The sequence below is a fragment of the Porites lutea genome, chromosome 7 (assembly GCF_958299795.1).
Source record: "Porites lutea chromosome 7, jaPorLute2.1, whole genome shotgun sequence".
Classification (NCBI taxonomy): Eukaryota; Metazoa; Cnidaria; class Anthozoa; order Scleractinia; family Poritidae; genus Porites; species Porites lutea.
Genome location: NC_133207.1, coordinates 11,104,322 through 11,121,967, shown reverse-complemented (window position 1 = coordinate 11,121,967; position 17,646 = coordinate 11,104,322). Strand labels below are relative to the sequence as shown.

Below are 17,646 nucleotides of genomic sequence, written 5' to 3'. Positions count from 1 at the left end.
CACTTTTGTGGCGGGGTATGGGTGATTTATTTTGGGTAGGAATTTTTTTCCCATACCTCTAGAGTTAGAAATCTTTTAGTTTATGCCTAGTTTGTACGTCAAAATTAATTCAGACGAATTTAATTCACATTGAATTCATTTGTTTCAGAAAATGAAAATTAAAGAAATTTTGAAGAGAAAGTGTACCAAAAATGACATATGTACTGAGACAAAGACCTAGGCAGGTCAGCAAAACAGCATTTATGTACAAAGTGTTACAATGTGAATTAAATTGCAAGTTCAGCTATATTAAACAGGAAAAGCGTAGACTAAAACAAAAACCGACCTAATGGCGTTACTATGAATAAATGTCGTCCGGTAGTAAAATCACGAAAAATAGACTAAAGTCATATAAACCATTGTTAAGAAATGAAGTATATTCTTTCAAGAGTCAACATTGACTTAAAATGTGTATAATGGAAAAGAGAACGAGCAATTAGTTTTGTTTGTTAACGAACACTGTTGGCTTTTTTTTTGTGATTATTACCTGGCGAACACAAAGCAAATGAAACAAAGGATAATAAAAATGGCACGAGCCTTTTTGCTGAGCTAAAACTTCTTTACGCAAAATCAGTATGAATTGCTAAGAACAACTTCAAAGCGAATATTTGAAAGCTATATATGATATTCGAGGCAAATAAAGAATTCATGGAAAATCTCTCCTTTCATTTCCCACCTTAAAAACTTTCGACGTCCACGTCGAAGAAAACTGAACTATAGGTAGGTAAGGATTCTAGGACGAAAAGGGCACGGGACAAGAATAGCTCCGATTTCGTAACTGATAATAGAACTAGGGACTTTGAGCTCACTCTGATCTGTCACAAACTGCTTACAAACTTCGTCTCCCTAAGGTATATCTTTATGGCACAACGTACTTGAAATTAGCTGGACTAAACGGTACTAAAACATATGAGTCTCATGACAATTGCAATTCCTATGAATCTCTTTTTCGTGTTTCGTCTGCGAACTATGTAAACTATAAGCTGATTACCTGGAACGGTATTTTGCTACACAACTACCTAATACCAATCTATCTGGGCTAAAATAAGTTCTTTGGGTGTCACGGTGGCTGCTTCACAAATACGGAATGGGCATTCCTTGGATCTCTCTTTCAACGGTGTTCATGTCACTGTGCAATGGGTTCACGTGGGAACTTTCTTGGGAAAAGAGTTCGTGTTTTAGTGGAGAACTACTTCGGTGAACGTCATACACTGGTCTTGCTGGAAAATCGGCATCACTTGACGTCATAGGTGGAAACTTTTTTGTAATTCTCTGTGTGACCGGCTGAGGCGGCTTTCTCATTTTCGTCTGAGATTCATCATTTGCTTGTCCAATTTTATAGGGTTCTTTGGGTTTGTGGGGTACACTTGAACGGGTACACTCGCAGCGCTTGTTATGTCAAAAGCTTGCTCTTGTGTGGCAGGTATCCGAGGAGTCATCTGAGCTTTGTAAACGTTTTGGTCAGGCACCGTTGCGTGCGATGCAGTCAGTAGGTATAAAGCGATAAAAGCGTGGTCAAAAGGGATTGACGGATCAATAAACGAGAAACATTCGTCTTTCCACTGTGGCGGGTTGTGGGTATCTGCTGGAAACGGCGATAACTTTCTCTTGGCACATTTGTTTCATCAGAGGTTGATGGGAAGAATAACGTTCCTATGAAAGCTGGGTGTAGGGCCTGTTTCTGCGAGGCACTTTGTTTAAAAGAATTTCTCTTTGTGGCAGACCTTTCTTCAGTGAATTCTTCATGTCGGTTTGGCTGTACGGAGCTTTGATCGCAAGTCAGGCCTTTTCCTAATTCTCTTTCAGGTACATCACTGCGCCACCCAACTGTGTGGTACTCTCCTTTAGATTGATAATGGCTCCATTTTCTCGCAGGAAATCTCTTCCGAGAAGAGCATCACCACTAGGAAAGTGCATGAGTGACTTCCATTGGCGATGTCTACAGGGGTCATGAACATACCAAGAACAGGCAAAGCTTCGCCATTCACTGTTTTCACATCTCCTAAGTTGTCGATCTGTAGTTTGGGAAGTTGATCCTTGTAAACGTCTTGCAGGACTGCTTTGTCAATTACGCTTATTGCGTCTCCGGTGTCAACAAGTGTTTTTATGCTTTGTCCGTTTAATTGTGCACTGACTGTCAGATCTCTGGGCTTATTCGGTGAATTTTCTTTCGCAAGGTTTTTACCACCTTGAAGAGAAGACGGACGGTGAGACTGCAATTAACTCGGACGAGACAAACGTGACTTGGAAGTACATAGGTGCGATACTCTTGTAATGAAGGATACTGCTTTAAAGCGTTTTCGTCTAGCACGTCTATTGAATATTTTCGACATTATTTTCTGGGGTTCTCGCAGGTTCTGGAACGTGGCTAAGGTGTGGTTGAGTTTCGCGTTTGGCAGGGGGCTTCACGTGCTGAAACGTTTGCTTTCCTTTGCCGCAATAGGGTGGTGGACATCGAGGTGTTAATCTCCTATGCAAATTTTCGGAGTTTCGAGACCTTCGTTTGGAGAACATGACAGCTTCACTGGAATAGATGTTGACACTTGTGTTCTGCATAATTTTGCTTTTTTTTTGCAAAGGTTCTTGGGAATCAGTAGATATTCGATTGCTCGTAGTTCGCTCCAGTTCTGCAACAAAACCTTCATTGGCTAAGTGTTCATCGAGTGCTGCTACGCTCAGTTCACGTCGATTTTGCTGTGGCAAATTTCGATAATTATCTCGTTGTTGATTATAACTGGAATACGGTTGATAATTAGATCTGCGAGCGGGATATGATTCCTGAGGAAATGGCTGTGGGCAGTAAAATCGTGAGACTAAGAACCTGAATTAACAAAGTAAGCCTAAACAGATTCTTATATAAGTGGAAGTTAGCACAAGTTTAGGCCATTTAGGTTTTTAAATGGGTTCATATTCTCTGAAGAAAAAATGTAGCTAAGAGTATTTGTGTTTCACTTTATTCCTCATATAAAGTCTGCATACCAAATTAGAAGTTATGAGAGAATGGACATAAAAAGAGGAATGTATTTTAATTTAAACATTGGCATTTACATTGCAGTTAGAGTGATAAGACAGCTTTGTCTCCAAAGAAGATTCTAAATGTTTATTTATCTCTGTTCAAGTGTACAGAATTTTTTCATAGATTTCAAAAATAAGAACCTGTTTCAAATTTTAGGCTAAACAGGTTTTTATATAGAGGGGGCTCATCTGGCATATTTTAGCCTAATAGGTTCTTAAAATTCAGGTTCTAAGTCAGGGGGTTTTACTGTACTTCTAGTATCCACCTCTGCAATAACTGGTAACCCAAAAGCCCTCTTTACGGACAACCACTTCATACAGACACCTGATCAAGGCTGCGCTCTAGCAGAGCCCTGTGGCCCCTGGCACCTAACTTTTGCTTTTGGGTGACTAGAAAATCTCAGATTTTTCATACAAATCATATGCTGAGCAGCCTAGATTTTACAGGTTCAGAGAACTGGGCTCCTTTCAATGTTCCTTAGGGCACAGCCTTGCTCATCATTACGGACGGCTTGCTTTGTTCCCTGGAAAAAAGCCCTTAAATTTTCTCTAAATTAAGATGGACAATTTCTACGGTCCCCTCAGTGTCTGTATAACAGAGTTGACTGTGAGTATGATGAGACCTATGACACCATATTTAAATTATAAAATTGGGGTGAGGAGAAAGGAAAGGGGTCTCAAGCTATGTTGCCCCAGCCCTGATTACAGGAGATTTGTAAACATGTATGAATTTCACATTTTGAGGAGTTTTTAGAATCCAAAAACATAAGTGATAACATGTGTTTGTACATACTGACACAATCATTAAACAAATAGTGGCTGAAGCTTTTAAAATCTATTGACTGCATCAGGCTTTGTAATCACAAATATACCATTTTCAGTTTCAATCCAGTTATAAGACATTCTATGATTCATACCAATAGAAAATATATGAGCAAATAAAGATGCTCAATATTATATTATCTATAAAGAGGACCCAAGTTCATTGTACACAAATACTCTCTACTTTATTTACTTGTCTTCATGTAATGATAAATACAGATGTTAAGCAAAACGAAATGCAGACTTGGTGCCAACAGAGAAACAAGTCCTTGAAAAGATGACCCCCTCAACTTCGATTCTCTTATTACAGCTGGCAAGTGAACATCTTGTAATGCTGGATGACAAAACAAATAAGCTCACTGTGTTTAAATACCGTGGCCGGGTATTCTGAAGAAGCTCCTAGTATTTTATGAGCATATCACAGCTATGCTTATCAGTACCGCTTAGCGCTAGTTGCACTGATTTCACGGTGAATTCAAAATTTTCGGCGAACCGCGGGTCTTACCTCCAGTGCTTTTCATGATTGAAGCATTGAGCAAAGCGTTTCTGTGCAGACTTTTCTCGGTCAGTTGCAAACAGGATGCAAGTGACTACGAACAAAATACACCAGAATACACTTATCAACGGAATGAGACCGTTTTTTCCCTGAAAATTGGACAGACGTTCTTTTTCAAGAGCTTCCGGAAGAGATTCAAAGCAAAATCGTTTATATCTACAGCGTAATTAACGAATATTCACCCCGCAGTCGAGATGTTCACTCCACACCATCTTGACACAAATGGTCAGATTTTGAATACCGCCCATGATGCTTAGCGATCGTAGTGCGCACACCATCTGCTCTGTATCGGTGATGTGTAATCGTCGGAAGCTATTGGTGAGCTCCGTTAAATTAGTATCTAGCGGTTTTAGTTCTCCCCGCTGCCTATTCTCACGGTCTGCCAGGTGATCCAGCTCTGGTTGTCATTAGAAAACCGCTCCTTCAAAGCGTCGCGTAATAGTTCAAACGTCTCCTAGCGGTCATCAGGCAAGGAGTAAAAGAAATCCTCTGCGGGCCCAGCGAGATTCAAGACTAACTCTGCCAAGGCTGTGGGTTGAGATAATATTCTAATTTGTCTAGCCATCGGTTTACATCTTCTGCATCATAGCCATAGAACGGAACTGGACGATGTGCACTAGCGACTTCGGGAATCGGGCTGCGTTCAAAAGCGCTGGCTGTTTCCTTTTGTTGCAGTTGTTGTGTCGCTAGCTGGGCCTGTATAACAACCATTTGCTCTTGTAAACCTTTAAGCAACTCCGCAGACATGGCGTTGGTTTCACTTAACTCTTCTAAGGGGTGATCTTTCTCGTTATCGTCTGTAAAATTACTCGCTTGACTTGTGCCTTCGTTCTCACTGGCGCTTGATTCAAATGAGTCCTCGGTGAGATTGTCTCTCTCAGGAAACGGTCTTCGAGGAACTAGTTTGATTAAATCGGCGGGTGAATTAATCACCAAAGGCGGTAACTGTATGGCGTTTCAGTCTTCGTCTCAGTCGTCGGCTTGTGTCTCTTGATCTTGTTTAGGCCTAACTGACCTCACAAAAATAGGAGCGTGTACCTTGCGGCTTCTCAGATAATATCTTTGTATTCTCTCCGTGAATACTTTTTTCACTTTCTTCACTGAATTCGTAAGTCAAAAAAAAGGCGGTACTCACGATACTTGGGCGAGAGAATCGGTTTTTCGCTCAAGGGATTACATCGTTTGAGGCCTCCAACGCCTTGAATTTTCTGCTTTTTCTTGTATTTCTTGGGCTGCTGTCCAGTTGTGGCTACCACTCTCCTCCACCAGTGTGACGGAAGGAAAAGTAGTAGGTGAAACAGAACTTTGCGGGCTCCAAGAGCGGTTAATCGTGTACACGTAGCGCAACTTAGCTAAAAAATGTAGTCGGCGATGTAATCGAAAAATCAGTTCAAAGCAGCTTACTTATATCTGGTTTTTACAACCACTGAAGACAAAAGAATACAATAGAAATATAAACAGAAATCTCTGAGAGTTAAATGAAAACTACATACAAATTCTATTTTTAACCTGAAATCTTTTGTTGCTATTTTAGAAAGTAAAAGTAACGAGACAAAGACCTAGCCAAGTCAGCAAAACAGCGTTTATGTAGAAAGTGTTACATTATGAATTAAATTGCAAGTTAGCGCAGACTAATTTGAAGTTTTCACCTTAAACAAAAACCGATCTAATAGGCCATTTCCGAGTTCCAAAAAATCTCACTTTCAAAACGAGGCTAAGTGCGAAACCTTTGTTGTGAAGATGAGTTTTATTTGCATGAGAATTAAAAACCATTTTCAAGTCAATGACTTCGCACTTAGCCTCGCTTTGAAAGTGAGATTTTTGAAACTCGGAAATGGCCTATTTTAAAATTGCAAGACCAAAAAACCTTTCATATTCAAAATTCGGTTATTACCTCTCTTTAACTAACAACTTAATGAAATATATTTTCGCAAATAAATATAACTAAATCGCAATTAAAACGAGATGCACCTGCAGGAAAGGCGTTACTGTGAATAAATGTCGCCCGGTAGTAAAATCACGAAAAATAGACCAAAGTCAAATAAACTATTATTAAGAAATGAAGTATATTCTTTCAAGAGTCAACATTGACGTAAAAGTGTATAATGGAAAGGAGAACGAGCAATTAGTTTTGTTTGTTAACGAACACTGTTGGCTTTTTTTTTGTGATTATTACATGGCGAACACAAAGCAAATGAAACAAAGGATAATAAAAATGGCACGAGCCTTTTTGCGGAGCTAAAACTTCTTTATGCAAATTCAGTATAAATTGCTAAGAACAACTTCAAAGCGAATATTTGAAAGCTGTATATGATATTCGAGGCAAATAAAGAATTCATTTAAAATCTCTTCTTACAGAACTTCAGATATAGGGCATTACTTTATTACTTCATGTAAATTAACTAAATTTACTGTACGAAATACTGTACTTAATTTTTGTGGACAGAAACACTGCTCAATTGAGTAAACAAACACCTCTTGACAGGTTTTGACTGCCACAAGTGGAGCAAAATGTTTTGGTTTAAAGTGAGAAAATCTCCGGCCAGTCATTCTGGCTTAAGTATACAATTGTATACTCGTTAGCCTAAACGGCCATTCCAACGACTATGCACAGAATTGTTGAATGATCAGTAAAATATAGATATATAGTGCATTACTTGTTTCTTGTTGTCGCTTGTTGTGCGGCCCTCACGCTGCAGACGCTGCAAATCAAAATTTAAAACACACGTTCATAAAACACAATCAAACATTCAAAATACTCTTGTTGTTTCATCGCAACGTAAAATCACAGCAAAACTATTTACTTACATTTCCACTTGAGGAGAAGTCATTTCTGTCTAGAAAATGCAAAGAGAGTGTTTAACTCGTAAGTTTTGTTGCTCATATAACTACTGTAAGCGTAAAACTTGGCGGTCAAAATCAGTAAACACGAGTTTGCCGCAAATTGTGCACATTTTTTAGTTCAAAAGGGCTTGAAATTGCACCTGATGTGGCTTTTCCGGTACGTAATCAAGGCTCAAAATAACGGCCGGTCAACGGACAATGTCCGGCCTGATCATGGACTTGACCGGTCAAACTTTCGTCTGGCCGGTCATTTTGACCGGTCATCTTTGGATACGAACATTTTATAATATTTTCCATAAGTTGTCGCTTAATGCGTTTTGCTCAGTCTATAACGCTGTAGTGACTTCTTTTCTCTTTGGCTTTTTTTTCTTTGCTGCTTCGCATTAAAGGCTGTAAAGAAAAAAAGGACGCCGCAATAAATTTCATGTCGTCATGTCGTAATGAAATGCAACAAAGCGAAACAACAACGAACTGCTGGAGTGACGCAACGATGCAGCAGGTGGTACTGTACTTTCTGCTTGTGCTAAAGTCAATAGTGTGACCGTCTTTGGGAAAAAATACACTAACGATAATCTGTTATCCGTTAGAAAACTAAAGGATAGCTAAAAGTTTTGTCCATCTGATAAACTTTCTTTTTCAGCACTCTGCTGAACGTAACTCAGTCCACCTCTGATAAAGGTTATTTTTGTGTGCTACTGATGAAGAAGGCTTCTCCACTGGTAAACGATGCTTTTTAGTGTCGTTTACTGATGGGGTCGGCGAGAAGGAGAGGAACTCCACCAAAATCAGCCAGTTAAACTTGCAAGGTTTATTTTACTTACTCGCAAGGCGGTTCTACATTCTTCCTGATGTTCTTCTCTTTCTCTATCTATCTATAACTGCTCACCCTTCTTCCTTCAGTTACTTAGCACCTTGCTATTTGTTTTTGGTCGTTTATTGTTTATTGTTTATTTTTTCCTCCATTTATTTTTTTTACAAGCCATTTAAATTGTATTGCAAGATTGAAGAATTAAAGATGCTATTTGTAGAATTAAATATCAGGTTACAAGAATAAATGGAGAGGGCAGGATATAGTTAAACAAATTACTTGCCCTTTGATTAAATTACAGTTTTATTTAGGTTGAAAGAGAAAAAAAGAGAAAAGTATAAACCCTATAAACTATGAAAAATATGTGAAATTATATTCAAAAGAAAGGAAAAAAGAAAAGCACATACACACACACATAAAAAAATGTAACATTTGAGAGTCGGTGTGGCAATGATTAATACTGAGCAAGATAATGGTTGAAAAGTGCTCTTTTAAACAATTTTTTAGTTGTTTTTTCACGTATAGATAAAGGAATATCATTCCAATAATAGCATCCTATGACTGCAGGACAGAATTTTCTTAAATTTATTCTAAAGCTACTGGGATTTAGGTGTTGCAGGGATGCACTTCTTGTGTCTTCATTCTATTCATTTTGGTCGTTGACCATATGTCTATATATATAATAATGCGTAGGATGTATCTGCCAACAAAAACGAGCCCGCCACAAAACCCTAACTAGCTAAGTCAATTACTAAAAACGAAGAAATGTCCATTTAAAAGATAACTATCTTCCCAGGGATGTCAAATTTGGAGACAAGATGTCCCACTCTCAAAAAGCACATGTTTCTGCATGTAAAGCTTATTAGTAAATTGCCTATTCATTACGTTGCATTTTTAAAGGTAAACACTTAGAATGCTCTAGAACCTTAAAACCCTATTGATCGGATATTTATCGAACTTTTATTAACTTTCCATATATCTTCAAAATCGGGAAGATAAGTCCTGTAACACAGCTAACGTTTCACATCTACTTGTGAGAGGAACGGTGAAAATCAACTTCGACAGAACTTGGGGGTTGTCCCTCAAATACCGAGAGCTGAAACAGTTAATCATTACACATAGCAATTGAAACAGATCAATTAGTGATTATTCAGAGGAATAGTAGGCACAGAGGAACCAGTGTGGGCAAAGAGGAACATTAGGCACAGGGGCAAATCGATCGCAATTCTTACCAGGTCGTCCGGCAGCTGTTTCTCCGGAATTAACTTTTAGCACATCGATTTTATAATAATTTCTTTATGTCGAATATGAATCTCGTTTGCAGACTCGATTCCAGAATAGTCTGATAAAAAAATTTAAGCTAATCGAGAACGAACGTTGTCTATCCCTCATTCTTCTAAAGAGCTTTATGCAAATTTCTGTTGACGTTAATGAGCCCTTCCCGATAAAGTGTTACGCGACGACCCAAACGAAAGCTCTGCTGTATATTTATTGACTTCTGATGATAAAAACGCTGTTTGTGGAACGGATTTCCCCCAAATCAACTTCTTTACCGAAAATATTTAGTGTTGTTCTTCTTTGTAGAGGAGACTTTCGATCACGTGCCGGGTAACGAAAAAGATCAAGTTTTACCGATATGCAGATATGGGACGAACCTTGGGGATTTCAGACACGGCCGTACGATGATACTCAAGGTATAACGGACATGAAAACGGGCAAAAACCGCGGAAAGGAACTCAAGAACGTGTGAATTATGAATTTTTCTACTACTTGCTGCCAAAAAGCTGAACGTGAATGCACTACAACGATCTATTGCCAGCGTAATTCGATATTCCATTAGGCAAAATATATATATATATATATTATAGTATCTTGACCGGCCAAAATTGGGGTTTGTCCGGGCTAAAAAATATTTGGCCGATCATCAGGACCGGCGACCTGCTGTCCGATATTTTGAGCCCTGGTAATAGATAGCTTCAAAACCTCAGTCCATATTCTAACTCAAAGTTTCTTTTTTCATACAAGATTTGACGACTTCGTACTCACCTTGCTCTCACAATGAGAAGTTCACTGATAACACACCGTCGCCAGCTTGCGACGGTGGGAAGCGAGAGCACATGTGTCTCGTCCTAGTCCTCATTTCTGTCCCTTCCGTAGTCCGTAGTCTGTAGTCGCCGTAACTTAAAGTCCCTATTTGCGCCTGAGCGGAGCGCGGGTGCAAATGATGCTACGAGGGACACAAATAAACTACATGCCCGACAAAAGTGATGTGATTATCATTATTATCAATACACAAGGCCAAATAGTACAAATTTATTTCAAAATTTATGTACAGCCCGTACTTTGCCGTTGTCCCGCGAAAAGGAGCGTTTTAGAGAGGGCAGTTTGTCCTGTGGCCGCGTGTAGTGATAATAATGGTTATTTGAACAGCAACAGAAGTGAATGAGTCGGAGTGAAGACAGGAACCCACTAAGATGGAGGTAAATATTGGGGATTGATTAGTGGGATTTAATGCACCATGCAAACCCTCTCAGCCAACCGCTCCAGTATTAAGATTGATGCTGTGAACAAATTGTTGAAGTTGTTGGCTGTTTCTTGTTTTCCAGGCTGGAGTATTTTCATGTCCGCATGAAAAGCTATCTGGTATAGTGTTCATACATTAGCTTAAGTTACATTTAATGTAGTATGTAGCTCTGAAATCAGATCAAATCAATCAATTAATAACAAGAACGTCCTCAAAAGCGGCGTTAGTCTCGCTTGCTTGGAGGTTAGATAAGAAATGAGGGGGCGATTAATTCTACACGAAACAGGATTTACCCGCTAAAGGTTTTTCACTTCCTACTTTATCGGCGGTCGAGTATTCTTCAGGATATTTACTTTTATATCGTATTCAACGATTTGTTTTTGAATTGATTTGATACGCATTTTAACGACGACCGGAAATATGTCTGCGGTTGCAGGCTATATGCGTGTATAAAGACACGAAAATTCGTGATGAACATGGCGCGTCATTTCAGTCATCGCCGGAAATAAACCGCATCACAAGACACATTTGCATATAATGAAAGACCAGTTGGCCTCACCATCGAAGTTTTGCTATATAAGATTTTTCTGTGTGTTTTTTTTTTCGACCACTGAAGTTTTCACTTGTTTCAAAGTAATCAACGCTTTCAAGCGATAGAATTCGTGGGTAGGAATGTTCAGCTACGCAAATATTCTCCAAATAGCAGATGTCGCCCTTCGAGTTGCACTTTTGACGTCATCGGTTCATTAAACCCAAAATTCTCTCAAATTTGGTCATCAGTAGCTGGTTATGGTGAATTATGCGTGTGCTCTTAGCCAATCAGGATCGGGGAAATATTTTGAATGAATAATAATTACTATTAATTCACTCCCTTTTTTTTTTTACCCTCAATCGCAGCACTTATGTTTGTGTTGTTTTTTCTTTAGTTTCATTATTTCAAAGGAGAGAGTGCAGCCTTTTTTGTTGAAGGGAGCAAAGTTGCAGAAGCCATGAAGAAAGTTAGTCACAAAATCACTGTGAGAGATGGCTCAAAGGTACATGTATGCTTTAATCAGAAGGGACCTTAATAATATTGTTTAAGAGGTTCAATATTTAAGAAATTAGAACCTAGAGTCCTTTTCTTGCCCCCTCTTTTTCATATTCGCCAGATCTCTAACATTTGCTAGAAGCACAATAATGCGGTTTCATTTTATCTCTCTCAAAATCTCTATGCTTTTTTTTTTTTTTTTTTAAATTGAGTTTAAAACGTTAGGTGTAGCAGAGTGTTTTTGAGTGTGTACTTGATAGTTATCATGAAGTGCGATGTATTTTTATCATTGTATGGTTTTAAAGACCTATTCTTGTGATGTGCTCATTTGAGAAAAAAGTTGTTTATTTGTACTGAACATTTCTCCATGTTTCTGCTTGTTTTGATATTCGTTTGCAGCTCATATTAACTGTGAGGCCAAGTCCCCCACCCCACAACCCTTCAAATGTGTTTGGTAGTTTTGCTGACAGTTATACTGGCAATGTTGGAAGCAGTTCTAATTTGGATGATAATACCAAGGAGGTTTTGAAGGTGATAACCCTTTTTCGAATGCTGTTATTTCCGGCCGTTTTTGATGGTAGACGTTAGGGAATGAATTTGAAAGAAGTTAGTTGACAAAATAAACAGATATTGTTTTATTGAGTGGATAACATGATATGAGTAGAAATATATTTCGGCAGTTTGATAATTTTCTTTGAAATAACTAAATGTTAGGCTATCAACCTTGCATGAAGCATAATTTAATTGCGGATGTTGTAAAGCCGAGATGATTTCTTAAAATCGGTTGAGCAAATTTTCTAGTTGACAATTTGCGTTCTTTTACGTACGAATTGTAAAAGGGACAAAGTCTAACATCTTTACATGCAAATTGTTTGCATAAGTTATTTTTATAAATCTGCTTACTGGATTACTGTGTGAACTCGATTTCCCTCACGTGCGATCCACGAAAGGAGCGAAGTCCAACACTTTCACGTGCAAACTGTGTGACTGTACATCTCATGCAGACTTGCTTTTCACAGTAATAATAGTAATTTGGACGTACGAAAACTTTGTAACTAGTGCCTTAAGGCTCTTTTCTTTAAAGAAGCAATAACTCACAACACTTTCAGAATCAAGTCGCCAGAGTTAAAGACATCCTCGGAGACCCAGGGGCAGTCAGTCGGGTCGGGAGAAAAGGCGGGACGAAAGTTTTCAAATAAGGGCGAAAAATCCCCTGGGTACCGACTCACACCGAACTATTTCCAAAAATTCACCCGGATGCCGGCTCCTGATTGGCTTTGTATTATTGTGCCCAATCGGCGAACAGTTTCTTCTGAGTTCTTTTCGTGAGTTCATACACGACTTCTATTTTCTCGCCACACTTGCCCGGTTTGTTCACTAAGCTTGTGCGTGCAAGGGAAACTTTAATTTTCTACTTTCCTAACAGAAACGAGGGAACTACCGATGAGTCGAAAAACCGTTTGGGATGCTATCAGCAGGAGCAATTCAATCTGCCCCGCGAATATTCTGTTTTTGACGGATCACAAAGGATCGTAAATAATAAGAAGTTTAAGATGCGGCGGCGACGAGAAAGTCAAATAAGCAATAGCTTCACAAGACAAAACAACAACTTTGCACGTGCATCACGCTTTTTTGTAAATTTCTTTGCCGTCAACTGCACGACTACCCGCGAAAATGCCGAATTTCACGTTTTGTGAAGGACGTAAACAAGCAATAAATTCTTTCTCCTCATGAACTTGGATATGGTTAATAGAAATTTAGCTCCAGAAGAGTTCGCTTGCATTTGAAAAGTAAGCGAGTTGAATTTATCACGATAGAGACTGAAAAAATGTGAATTCACTTCTCCATGCGACGTTTTCGTGGCTGTTAGCCGTCGTGGTATCTTTAAAAACTCCTAAATATTTACGCAAGACGTGACCGATGCAAGCGTGAGTACCTGTTGTAAGCTCAAGCTTGTATTTTTTGAAAAGCGTCTTTAGTTTTCGGGCAGACAATATTTTGAAATCAGATGGGGATTTCATATCAAACTGAAAGTCTCCTGACTGCGTGCATTTCTTTGGTGCATGAGCCAGACAAGATCTGATCGAGACAATAGCCGTCATGTGCAAACTCACGAAAAGAACTCAGGAGAAACTGTTCGCCGATTGGGCACAATAATACAAAGCATTTTTTGTGCCCAATCAGGAGCCGGCATCCGCTTTTTTTTGTGGAAATAGTTCGGTGAGAGTCGGTACCCAGGGGCTCTTTTGCCCGTACTTGCAAACTTTCGTCCCGCCTTTTCCGACCCGACTGACTGCCCCTGGGTCTCCGAGGATGAGTTAAAGACTGTTTCATTAAGTAGAATCGCACATGCAATTTCGTGAATAATGGTGATGCATCTACAACAATGATGAAAATCGTAACAACCCTAACGCTAACCCTAACCCTTACTTGACTGGTCAAAATAGCCAGAAACGGAAAGTTTGTCCCGACAAATGGTCATTTTGGCCGGATATTGTCCACTGACCGGCCATTATTTTGAGCCCTGACATTTTTCTTTGTCATATACTATTATAAGCCATTGACCATCGAACTTTGCCCTTGATTTGCATGAAAAACGGACATAGGTGTCCCCTTCAGTAACCTTCATCAACCTTCATCAACTTTTAATAGGGAGCTTAAGAAACGGCGACGGCAATGAGAACGACAAAAAGGCAATAGGGTTAGATTGGCAAAACAACAACTTTGCACGTTCATCACGCTTTTTGTACATTTTGTAGCCGTCGTTGCACGACTACAACGTGAAAGGGAATACAAGACAACAACTTTTTTTTTCTTTTTCCTAACTTTGATACAGTCTTTTCGAATTCAACTCCAAAAAAAGTTGCCAACATTTGACGAATTAAACGAGATGGAATAAGCGCGAAAAAGTTCGAGGCGGAGCGAATTCACTTTTTAAGTGACGTTCTCGTTGCCGTCGCCGTCGTCGTTGTTAAGCTCCCTAATATGGGGACAGGCGCGAACAGTTCTACAGTTAGAACAGTTTTATTCGATTTACCGTAAAGTCTTTGATTTTATTGATCCTGGTATGGTACTACATAAATTGTGTAAATTAGATATTCCGCGTAGAACAATTAATTGGATTATCGATTTTCTGTCTAATCGATCTTAGAGGATCAAGTCAGCACATGGTTACTTTTCAGACTCGGACCCTGGCTATTTGTCGTAATGATTAATGACCTTGATACAAGTTTGTCATCAAATTTCTGGAATTTGAAGATGACATAACTGCCTCGGAGCTGGTTCCCAATGGCAGTGTTAGCAATGCCTAGAATATAGCAGATCAAGTCTCTCAGTGGTCTGCTGTTAATAGGGTCCATCTTAACTCAGACAAATGTAAGGAGTTAAGAGTTTCCTTTGCCCAATACCCCGAAATTTTTTATCCTGTTAATGTTAACAGTAAGCCACTCAAGGTTGTAAGCGAAGCTAAGTTATTAGGGCTTACAAAAAGCGATAATTTGACCTGGAATGCCCTTGTAAATGAAACAGTCTATAAAGCAAGTAAGAGGTTGTGTTTTTTTAGTGCAATTGAAGCGGGCGAGAGTACCGCCCCAAGACTTGGTGCTGTTTTAAACTTCGTGTGTACGATCAGTCGTTGCATGATTACGCGATATCAGTTTTTTACCACGCCCTTCCAAGGTACCTAAGGAACGAAATACTGCGATTAGAAAAAAAGGCGATATAAATTAGACTGCCAGGCACCAACTGTCCTTACGGAATTGAATTGTTGGGCATAAGTCCTGTTGAGGAGCACCATAATCATCTATGCGATATAACGTTTAATTGTATTGTGCCCAACTCTTGTCATAAGTTACATAGTCTCCTTCCATCCAGGCACGAGTCCAAACACCGTCTAAGAAGCCAGCGTTTTTTTCAACATCCCATCCCATGCGTCAACAGCAATAGAACAAAGAATTCTCTTATTTTTGCCATGTCAAGTAATTATATTAGCTAATTGTTTCCCATCTAGCTCTAATCTAATCTAGTAGTTTGTATTATTAACAAATAATTTAACAGACATAAAGTTAATTTTTAGAAAGTATTTTATTGACTATTTTGGATTAGACTACTCACTAGCTGTATTTCATATTTGATAGATTAGAAAAGTATCTCTTAGTATATAATTAATTTAGATGAATATGTTTATTGTAAAATAACGTAAGCTCATAGTGTTCAGCTGTAATGGCTGCAATGTGATTTTGATAAACAATCTATCTTTAATTTCTTATGTCTGTTAAATATTCTGTACATATGAAGTGTAGCCGTTTGTTCTTTTTTTAACAGCAATGCCTCGGTGAGCGATACGATGCCACATCCAAGATACTTAATCTATCTGATCTGTATCATGATGAAGGTGTGTTTGGAACAATATTAATGTAACTTGACGAGGATCATGTTTTGTAGTTATATTTTGGAAAAAATGCACAGTCGAAGCTCTCGTAAGCGACCACCTCGGAATTCGAAAAAGTGGTCGTAACCAGAGCTGGGACTTACGACAACAAGACGCCATGAGAGCGTACACTTCGGCGTCGTGGTTGTGGAATTAATTGTGAGTTAATTAATTGTCTATTGTTTCTAGTCTGTCATTATACAGCATTCTTGTTCAGAAGTCAGCCAAGCGTGGTCATTGCACGCGTGCTGAACAAGAATGCTGTATAATGACAGACTAGAAACAATAGACAACTCCCAAAGCACAAACTCAGCCAAAACGCTAAAAATCTTCAATGTTTACTCAAGTTTGGGCTTATAGAAAATAATGTCACAGTTTTTCAATGACCATGAAATTCAGAGTCCGGGTAGTTAGTTAATCAATTGTGGCCCTGAAAAAATTTGAAGGAAAAAAAACTACGAATTTTTAAGAAAATGCTATTTTCGTGAGATTGACTCTTAAACGCTGACAAACATCAACAAATAGCGAAAACTATAATTTCTAAATGTTTGCTTTGCTCGAAATCGCGCGCATTTACAAGGTCCTATATTGTTTTGCTGACTTGCAAGGACCCATCTGTTATGAGGATGCCCAAAATACAGAGATGAATCTCATAGTTTATTAGATATAATCCGTGTAAAGTTTGCTTATCATTTTCGCATAAATTATGACCTAAATTTGGAAACCGCTGAATTTCTCGAATTGGGTCTTTGCGATTTTGGTGAAACTCTGTTCAGCGCAAGGCACTAATGCGCACTGTGTGTAGCCGAGAGATTTTCACGAAAAAATGCCGGCAACAGCAGATTTTCGACTCAGACCTCAAAGGGGCGTGGCATTATAACCACGTGACATTTACTCCGATCGCCAAAAATTTTATGTTATATTGTAGATTGATCTATATGTTATCCATTCTATGTGTTATACCTACGATACAATTAAAGGTGGGGATACCAGAGAGCTTCAAAGTAGGATGGTACCCCCTAAAAAAAACTGGGTCGAGTCACCTTAAGGTCGATAAACGTCTTCGTTTTCGATTGGTTAGTAAGGAAATAAGAAACGTTTTCATTGGTTAATTCATAGTGTCTGAGGAGAAAAGTCAAACTTTTTGTGCGACTTAAAATCACTGAGACGTAAGGTAATTATGCAAGTCCTATTTCCTGCTGCTGTGAATGTCCTAGTGCCGGTTCACTGATTTTTGGCGGTCAAATCGTGCATATTAATGAGGGAAAAGGCAAAATAGTTTTTTTTTACACTGCAAACAATGTTTTACTTACCCCTCTCCTTTTCACAATTTTAATATTTTTCCTCAATTTTTTTTATTCCCTCCAACACAATTTTAATATTTCCCTCAATTTTCTTATTTTCCTCCCTCCTCCTCCTCCTCCTCCTCCTCATTCTATTGTTTTTCCTCCTCATTTTTTATTTTCTCTCCTCCACCTCCTCCTCCTCATTTTTATTGTTTTCCCTCCTCCTCCTCCTCCTCATTTTTATTGTTTTCCCTCCTCCTCCTCCTCCTCCACCTCCTCCTCCTCATTTCTATTGT

General features: G+C 38.9%; 1 protein-coding gene across 4 annotated transcripts in view; it reads left to right on the top strand.

Moving 5' to 3' along the window:
- The window catches only part of LOC140942692 (nuclear RNA export factor 1-like), a 73,166-nt gene that overhangs the window by 28,850 nt on the left and 26,670 nt on the right, over positions 1-17,646 (top strand). For 3 of the 4 annotated variants that reach the window (XM_073391657.1, XM_073391656.1, XM_073391654.1), the window contains exons 5-7: positions 11,535-11,642; positions 12,035-12,166; positions 15,959-16,028. In XM_073391657.1, coding sequence (XP_073247758.1) covers positions 11,535-11,642; positions 12,035-12,166; positions 15,959-16,028 — 310 coding nt within the window. The remainder of the gene's footprint in view (positions 1-11,534; positions 11,643-12,034; positions 12,167-15,958; positions 16,029-17,646) is intronic. The other variant, XM_073391658.1, reaches the window with a different exon arrangement.